The 18,809-nt window shown below is 40.0% G+C and overlaps 1 protein-coding gene across 8 annotated transcripts in view; it reads right to left on the bottom strand.

Moving 5' to 3' along the window:
• The window catches only part of LOC127568085 (CMP-N-acetylneuraminate-beta-1,4-galactoside alpha-2,3-sialyltransferase-like), a 377,111-nt gene that overhangs the window by 251,867 nt on the left and 106,435 nt on the right, over nt 1-18,809 (bottom strand). For 6 of the 8 annotated variants that reach the window (XM_052011378.1, XM_052011379.1, XM_052011381.1 and 3 more), the window contains one exon: nt 8,944-9,091. In XM_052011378.1, coding sequence (XP_051867338.1) covers nt 8,944-9,061 — 118 coding nt within the window. In that variant the 5' untranslated portion in view covers nt 9,062-9,091. Of the gene's footprint in view, nt 1-8,943; nt 9,092-14,985; nt 15,329-18,809 lie in introns of those variants that run through there. The other 2 variants (XM_052011380.1, XM_052011377.1) reach the window with 2 other exon arrangements.

Raw genomic sequence — 18,809 nt, 5'->3', positions numbered from 1 at the left:
TTACGAAGTTGAGGGCATGCTACGTTGGCACCGAAAGCATGGCGACACTTTTGGCCTGCCCCCAGAACATTCTAAGCAAAAGATATATTTCTCTGTGTTTCGATGTACATGTAACTAATAAAGGTATCTTGATCTTAAAACATTCTCCCATCAATCTTTCTGATTAAAGAACAATACCAGCTTCTCCAGTCTCACATGGCTGAAATTCCTCATCCCTGGAACCTTGGTAGATCTTTTCTACACACTCTCTCGGACTTCCACATCCTTATTAAAGCATGATCAGTATTCAAGCAATGCTTCAATTGTGGCCTGACTAGTATTTCATGCAGATTCAACACAAATGCCTGCTTTTGTACTGCATGCTTCTATTTACTAAGCCCAGGATTCCACACACTTTACCAACTACTCCATCAACATATCCTGCCACATTCAAGGATTTAAGCACACATGCACCCAGGCCCCACTGATCCTTCCTTTCCTATGCACCATGCCACTTAGCCTGTAATGTTTCCCTTTTTCTTTTCTGCCAAAGTGCATCACACTTCCTGCGTGAATTGTTCTTGCCTAGATATTGTTAGGTACCATGGTTGACTAGGTACACAAACATTGAATTGTTAGTCAGTAACAACACATCGTTGGCTCATGGTTTAGTCAGAAAAGATTTATTTTGAAGCATGTAAAAGAAAGTGGTTGAAAATGTGTTTTTTTTTAAACTTCAAGACAATGTCTCCCTCCACTGGTATTGTGTTGTCACCACAGAAGCAGGCATCCCAAATGTTAAAAGTCCATTTCCAAACGTGAACACTATGGCTGATCAGGTGCAAGAACAAATTTTTAGCAATTATTAACCATGCAAATTATCAACTCTTCATTGCTCAAAATGAATCATTCAAATACATATTCAAGCACGCTTCTAAGACATTTTCTGCAAAGGACATCAGAATGAAGTACATTCTTACATGCATAACAAGCTAATATACCACTTCTTTGTGTCCGAAACAATTTTTACATAGTTAATGAAAGTATTGCAAAGTAAAATCCAAATGTTGGAAACTGAAATTAAAACAGAAATACACAAATTAGGAGAAACTTTTAAATCCAAGAACAAATGATGGGCTGTGGTGTATTTATAGTATTGTTTGATTTTTTTTTAAACTTACCAAAGAATGTAGAGTAAAATTGGTGAATAAGAAACTGAGTGCCAGTGCCTACCACACATGTGAAATGGAGGAAAGGATATGCATTAAATGCAGTTTATGGCTCCAGTTCTAAAGAACTCACTTAACTGACCAAGCAAAATGCACAGAAAATTTTTTAAAATGTCAACTTGAACTTATAAGTGTCTTTAAAAGTGTAGTTGCTGCTGTAATGCAGCAAGAGTGTCAGCTAAAAGCACAAAGTGAGATCCTAAAAGCAGCAAATGTTCAGTTAATCATCAGATGAGGAAATATTGTCAGGATATCAAGCAAAAATCACTTATGGTCTTCTGGTAGTATCATGGAATCTGGTCAAGGGATCTATGTAAAACACAATCCTAATTATAAAACCATTCCTCAATATTACATTGACGCACTCAAATCCTGGTATAATGACTGAGATGTCTGCCTTTCTGCACTGAAGGCACAGAACATCAACCAGCTCATGAATGCAAGAAAATAAGTAAACCAAAAGGTGACATTCAATTTGAAGTATTATGGTTGCTCCGTGAGTCCATGCATACATTATGATTAGTCACCAGCAATTAATTCAGTTCCAAAGCTGAAGAAAATTATTTTAAAAATTTGAGAATTTTTCTGACCTGTTAAAGCTTAATGTTGAAAGACATTCTTTTCAATGATATGATGCTGTCTAAGACTTTATGGTAATAACCATTTACTTTCCCCAGTGCATTCAGCATTCACCTTTGCTCTTTGACACTGGGATTCATCAGTCTCAAATTCAGAAATGCCCACTCTTCAAAGTACAAGTTGAACCTAAATTAGCAACTTTCCCAAAATAATTAGAATACATCGTACTGCCAAGTACTTAAAGAGATCACCGAAACCTGGTAGATTGGTATTGGTATTGATTTATTATTGTCACTTGTACCGAGGTACAGTAAAAAACTTGTCTTGCCTACCGTTTGTACAGATCAATTCATTACACAGTGCATTGAGGTAGTACAGGGTAAAAACAATAACAATACAGAGTAAAGTGTCACAGCTACAGGGAAGTGCATTGCAGGTAGACAATAAGGTGCAAGGTCATAACAAGGTAGATTGTGAGGTCAAGAGTCCATCTCATTGTACAAGGGAACCATTTAATAGTCTTATCACAGTGGGATAGAAGCGGTCCTTGAGCCTGGTGGTATGTGCCCTCAGGGGAGAGGGGAGAAGAGAGAATGACCCAGGTGGGTGGGGTCTTTGATGATGCTGGCTGCTTCACCAAGGTAGCGAGAGGTAAAGACAGGGTCCATGGAGGAGATTCTCCCACCTTTGTTTCTTCAAAACATCATTTTCAGTTCACTTTAAAACAAGCTAACCATAACTTAATTAGCTTAAATGTGTACTCTTTGATCATTAAGAGAAAACCTGAAAATTATTCCTTTTTATAAAAAATTACAACATACCCAAACACTTCAAAAGTACAACTCTTTCCGAAAACACTCTTAAAATGGTGGTTCGTTGCACCCTCTCTGCTACACCATGTCCGTATGACTCTACAACTAGAAACTGGTAGCAACTTGTTCTCTTCCAACTGTTGGAATCTTATTGATTGCATGTACTGATAACAAGCTACTGCAGGCTCTTTTCCAATGTTCAGCATCAGAGGAATTTAATTTGATAGGTGGATTTTCCCATTTCTAGGAAGTGGCAAGTCTGATTCAACGAATATATCTATCAACCAGACATCTGGCTGGTCTTCAGTTACATCAAGACCATTTCAGCATTAGCTAAAGTAAATAAAGCACTGAGACAGGAGGCAACTGAAATGTGGTGTGATATCTGAACAGTGCACAGATTCAGCTCATAATGGAGGTTGTGATCATTTCCCATTTACTGATGCATCTTGGACACTGCAAACGGTGTTGGCTAGTTGACTCATGACATATGTGAAAGATACATGAACATTGCAGAAATGCTCAAGGAAAACAAATCATCATGGCTTTTACTCAAAAGGAATGCAACTTAAATTTCTGGCAAAATTTGATTATAGGCAAACACTAGATGGTGCTCAATGTAAAACTCATAACGATTTCCAAACATCGATACAAATCTTCATTCTTTCATAACTTTTTAAAATTTCCTGAATATTTTTCCATTTTGGTTAAGATGCAGCCATCCTGTACCTTTATAATCTCCAAAACAGTGGGCCAGCAAATACTTCCCCATCCTTCTTGAAAGTACCATTATAAATTGTAATACTCCTTACACTGTGCATTGAAGCAATGATGTACAAAGGGCCATTAAAGTGCAATGGATAAAATGACAGAGAAGGCAATTCCCTCAGTCGATACAAACAAATGCACTTAAGTAAAGAATGGTGTCAAAAATATACCAGATGCTAAAATCAGTATTTACGAACATTATATCCTTTATATCTTTACAGTTTTAATAGAGCTTAAACCCCAATCCTTTACTACCTCTGCTCCAAACTGTATTACCACCACCCACACTTAACCACACCTCCCCACATCACCATCTGCCTACATTTCAATTCATTACCTCAATGCACTGTGTAATGAATTGATCTGTACAACGGTATGCAAGACAAGTTTTTCATTGTACCTCAGTACAAGTGACAATAATAAACCAATACCATTTCTCACCCACCCCCACAATATAAACTCATCAACATTACCTCAAAGTCTGTTTGCAACATGCCTGCTGCCAGCCAGCCCATGGAAAGAGTAGTGCTCCCCCCTGTGAACCTTCAGCCAAGCCACCAACCACTTCAAAACCAAAGATTGGGACCTGTGGCTCCAACATAACCCAAACCTTTCTGCAATGGAATGGTCAACGTTTCAGGTCGAGACCCTGCATCAGGACTAAATTTTTAATTTTCAGAAGGTAAGCACTGCCTACTCTTCATTAATAATGGCACAGGCCATGTGTGTGCAAAGCCCCATTCCCTCTCAGCAGCACTATTCTATCTCACTCTAGCCAATGTGCTAAATAAAACAGATTTCACATATACACATTAAAAACTTTAACAAAGGCCTTTTGTCCACAAAAATCAGAAAATCAGTTAGGCTTCTCAGGAGGAGTCAAGTCCCTTTTGAGTATCACCGAAGCAGATTTCAAACCCCTGTTAATACCTGTCTCAGTGTGTAAGGCACACAGGATTCCAACAGAATAATTTTGCACAATGTCAAGCGTGCTTTGACTGCAGTTTGAAGTCACTAGACTCTGTGCCTGTAATGTATAATAGACAAAGGACTCAGAACAGAAGTCTGAAAGTGCACTACTTGTACACTACAAAATACCTAATTGCATTTAGTCACTGGATTTTGTAAATTTTTGTAACAAAACATTGCACTAGGCAACAGAACACCACTGACTGTTGCTTAGTTCTAACAGAACAAGCAACAACCAACACCACATCTCACTGCAATTACTTATACAAAAATGTTATTATTTATAAGAGAGAGAAAGCTAGCAGGCTGTTAATCCATGGACGGGATCCATTTTTAAGTATTAAGGAATTCAAAGGATATGGGGTTAGTACAGGAAAAGGATACCGAGGTAAGAGATCAGGCGTGATCTTATTGAATGGTGGAGCACAAACAAGGGACAGAATGGGCCACTCCCATTTCTATTTCTTACATTAATATGCACTCTTCGTCTTCACCCAAAATCCACACTTCAATACGAGTCAATGGATTAGTCAGGAATGTAAATTGTTGCCAATTTTACTCATTCCTGAGCTAGGAACATCAAAGTCAACTGTAGTACACTTTGCTACCGCAACAGAGATCATGTCACTGAACACAAACTGGAAATCGATCCCAATCTGCTCTTTGTCACTTAGTGTTATACTAAGCTGATTCTTTATCAAATAAGCCTTTGGAAAATGAGCTATGAAAACAAGGGACCAAAGTAAAGTTGGTAATTATTTTTGTAACCTCAACAATAACCAAATCAGATCTTGGTGTGTGAGCAGCTAAAGTTAGACTCTCACACAATTTTTGTTTTGTAATATATTTGATCTGTAGTTGAAGAAATACTGTATATAAAAAGTGAACAGACAAAGTTGAGATTTTGAAAGTGCAAGTCTAATTAAACTGGGAGATAACTTGACTGCAAGGGAAGTACACAGGAAGAAGGATGGAGAGAAAGAGAAGGGACATAAATGGAGAACAATACAAGGAGGACGTGATCAAAGATTATGGGAGTAGCAAAAGTATACAAGATGGGTTGGGGAGTTTACGTGGAGGCAGAGACTTCAAGATGAAAGAAGGCCATGATAAATTAAGATGGACGTGGGATCTTCTTACCATTAAGTGTTTTCAATGTGTAGTGCCTGAAGGGAAAAAACAGACAAGATTTCCTCAGAGATAAATTTTATTATAATGTTGATCAGTGGCAGAGAATAAGGGTTTAAAAATGATGGGCAAGGAGGCAGAAGGAACACACGTTCAGAAGAGACATATTCAGAGACACAGCTCAAGCAGACCGACAGACTTTTGTAACTTGGTTATAGTTAAATGGTTACAGGCATAGCCGGTTGGGAGGCAACATTCAGCCATGCCAAATAAACTGCACAGTGAAGGTATGAATGTTGTTTAGTGGAAAGCTATCCGACCATTGTCACCAAAGGCAGCCTTCCTCTTTTTCCTTCGGGTGATCCCATTTTCCACAGTCTTTCCTCCCACTAGCCCCATTCTAAATAATAATAGATGACCTTGGAGCCCAAAAACAAAACTCAGCTTGCTACAATACAATGCGAGGAGTTCTATCCTTTGTTTTCTCCATAGTTAAAAAGTACAGCATGAAATAATTGACCATCAGGCAGCCAGTTAGAACTGCTGATAATAAAGCATCACCATTAATATTAATCATCAGAACTGATCTATACTAGGTTTACATACAACTAATGTTGTGATCTTGAGGAAAAAATATTCCACAGTTCTGGTTACCACAGGCTGTTGCCACAGCAATGTTGGACAATTTCAGAAGGCAACCAGCAGAACCAAGTAATGTGTGTCAATGCCTCTGTCAGTGTCAATAGCAAATGAAGGTATGCCAATTAGCAAGCAGCTTGAATCCAAGGTTTCCAGGGCAGAGGCGTATTTAGCTACAATGTAACCAAGTACTCCATAAAAATAATTGCTTCAAATCTTTGTAGTAACAAAATTTTTCCATATTACCTGAATCTGAATCAATAGAGAAGCAAAATACTGTGGACACAGGGTAGGCACGGTAGTGTAGTGGTTAGCCTAACGCCATTACAGCGCCAGCAACCCGGTTTCAATTCCCGCCCCTGTCTGCAAGGAGTTTGTACGTTCTTCCCATGTCTGCGTGGGTTTCCTCCACGTGTTCTGGTTTCCTCCCACATTCCAAAGACGTACAGGTTAGGAACTTGCGGGCATGCTATGTTGGCGCCGGAAATGTGACGACACTTGCGGACTGCCCCCAGAACACTCTACGCAAAAGATGTATTTCACTGTGTTTCGATGTACATGTGACTAATAAAGATATCTTATGTTGGAAATCTGAAATAAAACTGGAAAATGGCAAAAATACTAGTAGCTCAGGCAGCATCTGTGGAGAGAGAAGCAGCTGGGCACTTCAAGTTTACAATCTAAAATCAAAACTGAAGTTGGAAACTACACCTGAGGAGTTGAGACACTCAAGTGCAACTCACTTGTTTAAATGAAAACATTAAACATGTTCCTTTTGCTGCAAATACTGAATATTCTGTAAACACAATAAGATGATTCTGTGATGGTCGATATTGTTGTATTTAAATCAGAGGAGTTAAATGGTGGTAATAGTACATATACCCTCAGGTTCTGAAGTTACTTTAGTTAACAATAAGGCATAAGATCAAATTTTGTCCTCAATAATCCCTCTGGTGATCACTGAGCTCATTGCAAAGATTGTAACAATTTAATGTCACTCAGTTTGTACTAGTATGTGCTTCTTCCGTAGAATCACTCCTACCCTGCACCTAAAACTACTGAAGGCAGCAAAGTGCTTTTACCCCTCGTTTAATTTCACTCTAATCCACAAAAATGACTTGATTTGATCGAAAGTACAGTAGAATTTTCATAGTCAAAGCCCTGTTATTCCTATTATTTGGAAATCCTGATGGTTCACCACTTGGCTGATATTTTCTGCACTCCCTTGATACGCGCCAGGGCCCTATTTCCCTTGCTCCATTGAAACTTACCAGGTTAACTGAAAACTTCATTGTCCTACTGTGTAATTTATAAAAGTAAGTGAATTCAAAGCATGTTAATAGGAATAACATCCAATAGTTCCAAAAATCTGCCAGTCCAAACACCAAAGTCTTGAGAATGTGTGATGAGTGGAGTTTGTACTGTACACTGGAAGTAGTCCTGGTATAATTCTATTAGCCAGAACAAATTTTTAATTGCTGAACCCACAAAACTCTCCCATGTTCAATCTACTCTGGAAACTATAGTCTGTAGTAAAGCATTCTGAAGCATCATAAAGTAGATACTATAATTCCTTACACCTAAGGTGAGAAATTACACAAATGACACATCGTAAAATCAATTAAAGAAAATAGATCAGATTTAAATCAGTGTGTGCCTTGATTAAATTCTGACAACATTTACACCAAGGAGACACAAAAGGCTGCAGATGCTGGAATCTGGAGCAACTAACAAACTGGAGGAACTCAGCAGGTCAAGCAACCCATTGAGTTCCTCAAACAGATTTACACCAAAACTGTTTTACTAATCTGGACTAGGTTATTTGAATATTTTTACTGCCATACATGATGGTCATGTCGCCAACAGCAGTTGGAGGCCATTATCACAGAAACCACCATAAATAAAGAAATGCAACATTTTCAGAAGTTACTAGTACATCAGGATTAGGAAGAGAAGAATTAATTGACACAATCCTATGAACTAACATACTCATTAACTAAACTATTTAATTGACTGTCAAAAAGAGGCAAAATCCTTGCTTAAAAAGAAATCACTTTTGCATCAACTGAGAAGAGGCATTAACAGTTAAATGATAAACTAATTAATCAAGCTAATTGTGAAGTGCAGGAAAGCTAGAAAAAGATGGCTATTTTTAAATAGCATGTCCATGGAACATTACGTGAAAAAAAAGGCACACTTCTAGAGAAGGCCAATTTTCTACATAGCTCAGAAAAATTACTTCAAGAATACAAAAAATTTCTTTGTGCAATTCCCAGAAATTTGTACTATTAGAATGTCCCAGTCAATTATCCACAAGACTGAAAATCATGGACATACGTAGCTTGCTCAGTGAAAGGAGCACAGCATGTTTTAAATGGAATATAAACTTCGATTCAGATAGGTTAGTGTGCAGTTTAACAAACAAACATCTTCACCAATCTTTCTTTCCTCTGCTCGCATTCAGAATAGCTGTTAGAACCTGTAGTAATAAATACCATTATTAAAATGAAATGACAAGATTGACAATACAATTCAATAAAAAGCCCAGCATGATCATGTTCCTCCTTAACCACAAATAGTTTCAATACATACCCGTTACAGGTGAACTACAGTTGCGTCATTGATTTTGCCTTGAAGCCCAGATTAAAAATCTTGGAAAATCGAAGACCAGTATTTGCTTCCATTTAACATGAATAGTTACAAAAACTACCCCAAACCATCAATCTCTTGATAGAAAAGGATCTCAGAACTGGATTTTAATTAGTATGTTAATTGGTACCTTGATTCCAATATCAGAAAACTATTTAAAGAATAGTTAAAACAGTATGTTTATGACTCACGTGGTTCCTGGCCCCATCCATGCATGTGTAACTTCCCAGCAGAATAGTAGAGAAATCCAAGGACCAACATCAGACAAACAGCCAGCAACAAATTGCGGACAGATCCCAGAAAACTCATCTTCACATTATTCCTACAATTCTACAGCACCTATTCAAAAGAAACAAATTTATTAGGTTTGGGAAGGTTGAGGGGAAAACACAGGTCGACATAAAATCACCTCAGAATGCTTTATGAAGATACCTACATTCACACAAAATACTATTAGTAAAGTACTTGTGGAAAGAAAGGAACTACAATCCATCCATTGGCCCTTCAGAGTAAGGTACCACATCGCTAGCTTTCAAGTTCTAAGTTCCATCAACTCATCACTACTGGATGTGAAAATGGTTGAAAAATTAAATTAACAATAGGTACTGCTTTTGTAGAGGTGCAACCAATCTCCAGCCAGCATTAGAATAGACTTCTGAACTCAGCTGATACTTTGATCCCAGCAACTTCTGGGCTACTAATAATATTTTTTTTGTAATTTTTGGATGGCCAGTCTGTGCAATTGATCACTGAGAAGCTGGCACATCAAATCTGAATGCTAGACATTTCTAACATCCTGTTGTGCTCTGGGTCAAAAGACAGAAAAAAATCTGGATGATGCAGTTTACATTATTTATAAAATATCACAATGGATTAAGGCATCAATAGAACCATAGAACCATAGAACAATACAGCACAATACAGGCCCTTCGGCCCACCATGTTGTGCCGACTTTCAAACCACTCCTAAGACTATCTAACCCCTTCCTCCCACATATCCCTCTATCTTAAATTCCTCCAATATGCTTATGAAACAATCTCTTGAACTTGACCAACGTATCAGCCTCCACCACCACCCCAGGCAGCGCATTCCATGCACCAACCACTCTCTGGGTGAAAATCCTCCCTCTGACGTTTCCCTTGAACATCCCCCCCATTACCTTAAAGCCATGCCCTCTTGTATTAAGCATTGGTGCCCTGGGAAAGAGGCGCTGGCTGTCCACTCTATCTATTCCTCTTAATATTTTGTATACCTCTATCGTGTCTCCCCTCATCCTCCTTCTCTCCAATGAGTAAAGCCCTAGCTCCTTTAGTCTCTCCTCATAATCCATACTCTCTAATCCAGGCAGCATCCTGGTAAATCTCCTCTGCACCCTCTCCAACGCCTCCACATCCTTCCGTAATGAGGCGACCGGAACTGGACATAGTACTCTAAGTGTGGTCTAACCAGAGTTTTGTAAAGCTGCATCATTACTTCGCGGCTCTTCAACTCGATCCCTCGACTTATGAAAGCTAATATCCCATAAGCTTTCTTAACTACCCTATCCAATGATTAAACAAATTCCATGTTAACTTTACTCATCACTTGACGCAGAAAATTAAAGTAGCAGAAAATTAGGTGGCCATGCAGATGCATCCTTCATATTTCCCATATGCTCAGGTTAGTTCCACTGGAAAAGAAAGATCAGTTTGGTGAGTGTGAACAACCCTATACTAAAGATAATTGCCACTGATGTGTAATTAGTGTTTCCAGAATATTGCATATTCGCACCAATCATTTCTGGATAATGTTACTACAAAAGACCTCCACAAAGTGAAAGAACAAAAAGCGATCAACCGATATACATTCCACATAGGGCTTCTTAGTTACAATCCAAGCTAGTGACAGGATTTTTTTTTAAACATAGCATTTATGGCATTAAACAATGTTAATAAGACTTTCAACAAAGACAAGTGTGAGAAGGTACAGAATGGCCCTTATTGCAGAAGGGGCACTAATAAATATAATACAAAACAGGAAAAATTTTCTTTGACAATAAAGGCTCGCATGCTGAACTCACTGCATTAAGTAGCAGCAAAAGGGCAGCACAACAGTGCTGTAGTTGTCAGACAGCTGCAGGGACCCGGGTTTGATTCTGACCACATGGGTTTCCCACCAGGTTCTCCAGTTTCCTCCTGTATCCTAAAGATTTGCTGGTTGACAGGTTACTGTTAATTACCCATAGTGTAGGTGGGTAGTAGGAAAATCAGGGGGAGTTGATGAATGCATATGAAAGAATAGATGACAAGGAAATAAGTGTGGGGATGATGTTGATGGAATTTCTCCAAGAGCTGACATAGACTCGATAGGCTAATGGCTTCCTTCTTTGTCATGAGAATATATGTGAAATAGGAATACCTCACAGAAAGTGACCATTCAATGTAATCAGTACCTCCCTCACATGAGGAGCTGCCTCAAAATCCATTCATTTCAACCACCACTTGTGCGAATTGAACACACAAGCTTAATATTAGAGACTAGATCAAACAACTAGGTCTCATTTTTTGTTCATTTGTTGTGTACTCTATAAACAATCTGCACAATTTTCTAGAAGGAAATGCCACTATTTGCATCTGGGCAAGCATTAGGGTTAAATTACACAAAACACAAAGAAACATTCTTTAGTTGGTATGGGACATATTGTTAGACTATACATCAGGGTTCTGAAAGAGGTAGCTGAAGAGATTGTGGAGGCATTAGTAGTGATCTTTCAAGAATCACTAGATTCAGGAATGGTTCCGAAGGATTGAAAAATTGCAAATGTCACTCCACTCTTTAAGAAGGGAGGGAGGCAAAAGACAGGAAATTATAGGCTAGTTAGTCTGACTTCAGTGGTTGGTAAGATGTTAGAGTCCATTATTAAGGATGAGGTTTCGGGGTATATGGAAGCACATGATAAAATAGGCCAAAGTCAGCATGGTTTCATAAGGGGAGATCTTGCCTGACAGATCTGTTGGAATTCTTTGAGGATGTAACAGGCAGGATAGACAAAGGCAAGTCAGTCGATGTGTTTACTTGGATTTTCAGGTCTTTTACAAGGTGCTGCACATGAAGTTGCTAAACAAGATAGGAGCCCATGGTATTACAGAAAAGGTACTAGCATGGATGGAAAATTGGCTGACTGGCAGAAGGCAGAGAGTGGGAATAAAGGGGGCCTTTTCTGGTTGGCTGCCAGTGACTAGTGGTGTTCCGCAGGGGTCGATGTTGGGTCCACTACTTTTCATGTTATATGTTAATGATCTGGATGATGGAATTGATGGCTTTGTGGCCAAGTTTGCAAATCATACAAAGATAGGTGGAGGGGCAGGTAGTGTTGAGGAAGCAGGGAGTCTGCAGAAGGACTTGGACAGGTTGGGAGAATGGGCAAAGAAGTGGCAGATGGAATACAGCATAAGTGTACGGTCGTGCACTTTGGTAGAAGGAGTAAAGGCATAGACTATTTTCTAAATGGGGAGCAAATTCAGAAATCAGAGGTGCAAAGGAACTTGAGAATCCTAGTGCAGGATTCCCTAAAGGTTAACTTGCAGGTTGAGTTGGTAGTAAGAAAGGCAAATGCAATATTTACATTTATTTCAAGGACTAGAATATAAAAGCAAGGATGTAATGCTTGAGTTTTATAAGGCATTGGTCAGACCACATTTGGAGTATTGTGAGCAGTTTTGGGCCCCATATCTAAGGAAGGATGTGCTGGCACTGGAGGGGGTCCAGAGGAGGTTTACAAGAATGATCCTGGGAATGAAAGGGTTAACAAATGAGGAACGTTTAATGGCTCTAGGCCTGTACTCACTGGAGTTTAGAAGGATGAGGGGTCATCTCATTGAAACCTACTGAATATTGAAAGGCCTGGATAGAGTGGACATGGAGACGATGTTTCCAGTAGTGGGAGCGTCTAGGACGAGAGGGCGCAGCCACAGAATAGAAGGGCGTCCCTTTAGCACAGAGATGAGGAATTCCCTTAGCCAGAAGAAGGTGAATTTGTGGAATTCATTGCCACAGATGGCCATGGAGACAAGGCATTGGTATATTTAAAGTGGAGGTTGATCAGTTCTTGATCAGTAAGGGTATCAAAGGTTACAGGGAGAAGGCAGGAGAATGGTGTTAAGAGGAAAAAATAAGATCAGCCATGATCAAATGGCGGAGCAGACTCCATGGGCCGAATGGCCTAATACTGCTCCTTTGTCTTGTGGTATCAAGCAAAGCAAATGTTGAGGTTCATTTATTAACAATTCAGGCAAAATACATCTGAGGGTTCACTCAGAGAGGAGGCGAGGCCAAGTTAGAAAAGGGGAGAAAAAAAGCATTGGGCAAGCTCAGATGAAGCAGAGGATGATGCAAGATTTAAAACAAAAAGACAAAAGTCAGTGGATGAGAGTTAAAATGAGGTGCAGAGGGCTCAGAAAGGGAGGCAGTTGTAAATCTGGAGGGGGGGGGAATCCACTTAAAATTCTTGATTTTGAAATATTCTGTAATACCAAAGTTAATATCTATTATCAAAGCTATTATAATCATGTGTCTTGACAACATCATCCCTGAACATAAATGAAGATAAACAGCTTTACCTGAGCACTCTCTCTAAATTATCAGACTACTGATCCAACACCAAGAACTAGATGACCAGAAATTTCCTTCCACCAAATACAAGGAAGACCAAATCCATCATCTTTAATACTAAGCACAAATTCTGTACCCTGGAAGTTCCTTTCCATGTCAACTGTCTGAAACTGAACCAGACTGTTTGCAGCCTTCGTGTCACTCTTATTTCTGAATGTAATTTCAGGTATCACATCCATACCATTGCTAAGGTTGCCTATTTCCCTCCCCTTTCTATAATCACTCTTACTCTCTGTCCTATTTTCCTCATCCTTGCCATTGTTACTTCCTGACCTTATGCTACCCTCTAGTAACCTGAAGTCACCCAAAATTCTCCTGCCAATATCTAAGTCCCATTCATTCACTTGACCCACATGCTGACTCCTGGTTAAACAGTGACTTGATTTTAAAATTCAAGTTCCTCCAGTCTCTCTCCTCCCTATCACGAGAATCCCCTCAAGCCCTATAACCCTCCAAGACATTTGCATTCTTCCCTTTAATCAGCATTGCTGGCAGTCAATCCTTTAGATGCCAAGGTCCTAATCTGTGGATTTCCCTCCCGAAACCTCTCTCTCTTTTCATCTTTACAATACTCCTTAAAACCTCTATCTTTGATAGAGTCCTCAGTCAACTGCCATAAGGTCTCATTTTGTGGCACAGTATCAATTTATTGTTTGATAACAGTCGTGTTTTGGGTGTTTTAGTTACATATCTGGCACGTTATGAATGAAAATGTTTGTTGCTGTTCTAACTGAGAATTTTTCTTTAAAGAATTTTTTTACAAGTAAAATAATTTTAAATTAATTTTTATTTTCTGTATTGCTGCACTTCTTTTCGATTGACATGAATTGCATAATCAGATTACAGAAACAAGACGTGACTTCCAGAAGCCAACATCTGGACTTGACACTTCAGCTACAAGCGTCTTCAAACTGCCCCGGGGAGATCTTACTGATTGGTGTAAAAATAAGATACTGGATGCTGATATGTAAACATTACAACTGCCAAATTTCTGGTGCATACAGGACTAAATAACCTTCAAGAGTCCAAGAGCACTTTAAACAATCCGTGGAACATTCGTCTCCATCACAAAATTGACGATCTGAACCCAATTATATTTCAACCTTCCAACCTTAAACATCTGTGTAATATATCAACGGCCTTTTGGATACATGCAACGCTTCTAAATAACGAAATACATAAAGCAAATTAAATCTAAAATGGTATGCATGTTCGCGTCGCATCGATTTATAGGCTGATATTCCGTCGTTGGCCACCCTGCGACTCGTCCTCCTTATAAAATGATAGTCGGGTTGCAGTTGGCACTATACCACTCTCCGGAGCAATCTGCAAACGTCTTCTGTGTCTGCTGAAAGGATGCGGTCGTGAATGCCAAAGCACGAACGGGGCTGAAACCTACCCCTTCTGCGAGTGAAGATGCGCTGGGTGGATCGGCCAAGAAAGGGTTGAATGAACCGCGGTTCATTACTTTTTTTTGACACTTCACAAATCAACCGGCTGGCTGCCCATCATCAAGAACGGGCGCACGCATCGACGGCGGTGAAGGGCTCACGATTGCATATCAGACTCGCAAGGTTTCCTACCTCTTGGCTGACATTCCTGACCGTGCCCCTCTCCCCCTCCTAGATGTACCGGTGAGACCCGGGAGCCATCCGCCCCTTGAGCCGCAGGGAAACGTTCGGCTGTGGCAAAAGCTGGGGCAGCCGCACCTGCGCACTCCGTCCTTCGGGGTCCACTAAGAGCGGCGCTTCTGCAGACCCCAGGCGCCGAGGGAGGGTGCGTCGTTCGTCAGGAATTCGGGATCCACCCTCTCCCCCTCAGGCCTCTCGGTCCCACTTTCTACTTTTTTTCCGCTATATCCCGCTAGCCAACGGTCCGCTGCCCTTCCCTCCCCACCCTTCTGATCTCCGTCGCTCCGCTTTTCTTCAGCAGCTCGCTCGCCAAGGCCACTCTCGCTGCCCGAGCGTTTGGCCCCGCCCCCTCGCTGCGGCGCCTGCGCGGCTGCAGGGATCCTCGTGCAACGCCGAGCCGTTGGGACGCGCGGCGCCACTTTGGTAAAGGCTGGAACCTCCCGGCGGTAGCGGGGCGCTGCAGCGGCCAGTCGGCCATCCCGGTAAAGGCGGCGCTCCCCAAAACACTCGGGCATCAAATCAACTGCCAGTCAAACTTCTCACTTTCCATAAGACAGAGGTAAGTATACCCATCTTACATCATCTCCTCACAGTTAGTGATCTGTTTTTTCCATCCTCAATGCTGTTTGAAGTAAATCTGTTTATTTAATATACTATCTCCAACCTTCAACAATGCTGTCCATCCAGTCAACTATAAGACTATTTAGAAACCAATCAAACTGAGTCTAATTGCAACATAATACTTGCAGACCAAAAGGGCTATATTAGTTAACACAGATGTGGTCAATTCCTATAAAAATACTTGTTAAAAAGTTATAAAATAGAAGCAAAAAAAGGGTGAAAACACTCAGCATCTATGGAAAGAGGAGTTAATATTTCATGGCCAGGACCCTTCTTCAGAACACAGAGAAAAGTTTGTTCTCAGTCGCAGAGATGGGTGGAACAAAGGGAATCTCTCTTAAAACACGACCAAATGAGTAGGAATCAGATTATGTTGCTGAAAGTAAAGCTGTGGGACATGCTAATTAAAAGAAAATCTGAGCCGAAACTATGACAAGCAGAGATGGCCAGTTCTGACAGAAGAGTTAGAGAATTCAACATAGAGTCTACAAGGCTGCAAAGTAACCAAACAGAAGACTAGGGGGTGTCACATTGGGCCTGGTGTCATTACAGGAGACAACAAATAGAGATGGAATTCAAGTGACAGGTAACGAGAAGCTCAGGATTATTCCTGCTGACTGAAGGCAGGTGCCCTGAAGAGCGAAAAGCCGATATGCATTTGGTTTCTCTGATGTAGAGGATATTACGTTGTGAATATCAAATGCAGAACACCAGATTGCAAGTGAATCACTGCTTCACCCAATGACGTGGCCTCCACAGCTGTCTGTGGCAATGAATTCCACAGATTCACCACCCTCTGGTTAAAGAAATTCTTCCCCATCTCTGTTCTAAGGGGACGTCCTTCTATTCTGAGGCTGTGCCCTCTGGTCCTAGATTCTCCCACTACTGGAAACATCCTCCACACATCCACTCTATCCAGGCCTTTTGATATTCAGTGAAATATGCTGAAATGCAGTGAAATATGCTGAAATAATTAATTTACTTTTAACTTTTTCCTGCACTAATGAAACAAGAGTTGGCTTCCTCACATTAGTGAACATCGGCAGTTGTATGTTGAAATCCATGACATGAGAGATTTCAATAATTCATATGAATTGCAGATGATACTAAAATAGGTGATGTTGCAGATAGTGTAGAAGGCTATGAAAAATTACAGGAGGATCTAGATCAGCTAGGTATGTGAGCTGAGGATTGGCAAATGGCTTTCAATCCAGATAAATGCGAAGTATTGTATTTTGGGAGATCAAGACAGGGTAGGACTTGTACAGTGAATAGTAGAACCCTGAGGAGTGTTACGGAACAAAGGGACCTAGGAGTGCAAGTCCATAGTTCGCTGAAAGTGGCATCACAGGTAGATAGCTGGTGAGGAAGGTGTTTGGCACTCTGGCCTTCATCAGTCAAGGCATTGAGTACAGGAGTTGGGAAGTTACGATGCATTTACATGAGACGTTGTTGAGGCCACACTTGGAGTATTGTGCACAGTTTAGATCACCCTATTTTAGGAAAGATGTTATTAAACTAGAAAGAGTGCAGAAAAGATTTACCAGGATGTTGGCTGGATTTGGGGGGCCTGAGTTACAAGGAGAGGTTGCGTAGACTAGGACTTCATACCCTGAAACGTAGGAGATTTAGAGGTGGCCTGATAGAGGTATATAAGATCATGAGGGGCATAGACAGGGTGAAAGTATAGAGTCTTTTTTCCAGGGAGGAAAAACTAGAGGGCATAGGTTTGAGACAAGAAGTGAGAGATTTAAAAGGGACATCAGGGGCAGCTCCTTCATTGCAAAGGGTGGTGCGTATTTGGAATGAGCTGCCAGAAATAGTGGTTGAGGTAGGTTCATTAGCAACATTTAAAAGCCTTCTAGATTAGGAGGGGTTTAGAGGGTTATGGCCAAATACAGGCACATGGGGCTAGCTTGCTGGGCAACAAAGTTGGCATAGACAAGATAGACTGAAGGGCCTGTTTCCATGCTGTATGACTATGACCTGGAAAGGCTCTTTTAGGCTGGGTGTTGTGGAGGGAAGAGGTGAAAGGACAGCTGTTGCAGTTCCATGGGTAGAAATAATGGCCAGGTCACCTGCATTTCAAAATAGTGCCAGAGCAGTCATGACATTAATACCTCCAAGTAACAGCATCTCTTTAAAGTAGTAAAACATTTCAATTTAGTTCAAAGTCGGGTTCTGAGTAGTTCCATTTAGCATTGATCTACTTATGCTTTCTTGTTGCTAATTTACTAACTAATGGAAATAGCTTCTCATCAAATTTCACAAGCCTTTTCATTCCTCCTGATCCTTTTCTGCTTCCAAGTGCACACTTTGCAGAATTCTAATCATAACTATATTCTCCCCATTTTTTTCATCTGCCTTTACATATTTACTCGAATTTTCTAGTTAGATCATATTGTCTCAACCTCCCTTAAAGTTAAGGTATCAAAACAGATTGTTAGGGTCAGTTTCATAGGCTGAAAGCTAGTTTACAAAATAACAATTTGACCTTTAAGTTGCAGTTTTATGGCATAGTAGAATAGTTTCTCAGTACCCTGTTCTGCTGAAATTGTCCTATTTATATTGTTAAGCAAATTCCAAAAGAGTTAAAGCAATCAAAAATAGTTCCAGATATGCTCTGTAAACATGAAAACATGATTTTGAGTCATTCTGCTTACAATGTAGATCAGAAGGAATTATACAGACTTGGAAAATATCAGGGTGGAGAGTGGTTGAGAGGAGATGGAATTATTGATGCTTCTCTTTGTTATTTGTATGGAGCAGGTTTATTTCAGGCATCAATTTTATACCAATGCAGGATCTAAAGAACGTAATGGTTAGACTTGTATATCCAAGTAAGTTTGGTTATTGCAAAATCCAATGTCATCCATCTGCTATTACAAGTTTAGCATCAAGAAAGAATTGAAAAAATACATTTACAAAATGGCACATTGTGTTTATGTATAATTGGAAAACCTACACTTTTTAGGTAAATAAAGTTTCACTCAACACAATTAAAAAAGTTTAATGATGCAGATGACAATATGAACACAAATACCACAAAAGGTTGCAATTCAAGTTGGGATCTTTCAAGTTTATACAAAAAAAAATGCACATATTGAAGGAAAAAGGTGAATAGCCCAAACTTTTCATTCCAAACAACACTTCTT

Source organism: Pristis pectinata, chromosome 3 (assembly GCF_009764475.1).
Source record: "Pristis pectinata isolate sPriPec2 chromosome 3, sPriPec2.1.pri, whole genome shotgun sequence".
Lineage (NCBI taxonomy): Eukaryota > Metazoa > Chordata > Chondrichthyes > Rhinopristiformes > Pristidae > Pristis > Pristis pectinata.
The sequence above is the reverse complement of the archived record's forward strand: the minus strand, read 5'-3'. Positions and strand labels throughout refer to the sequence as shown.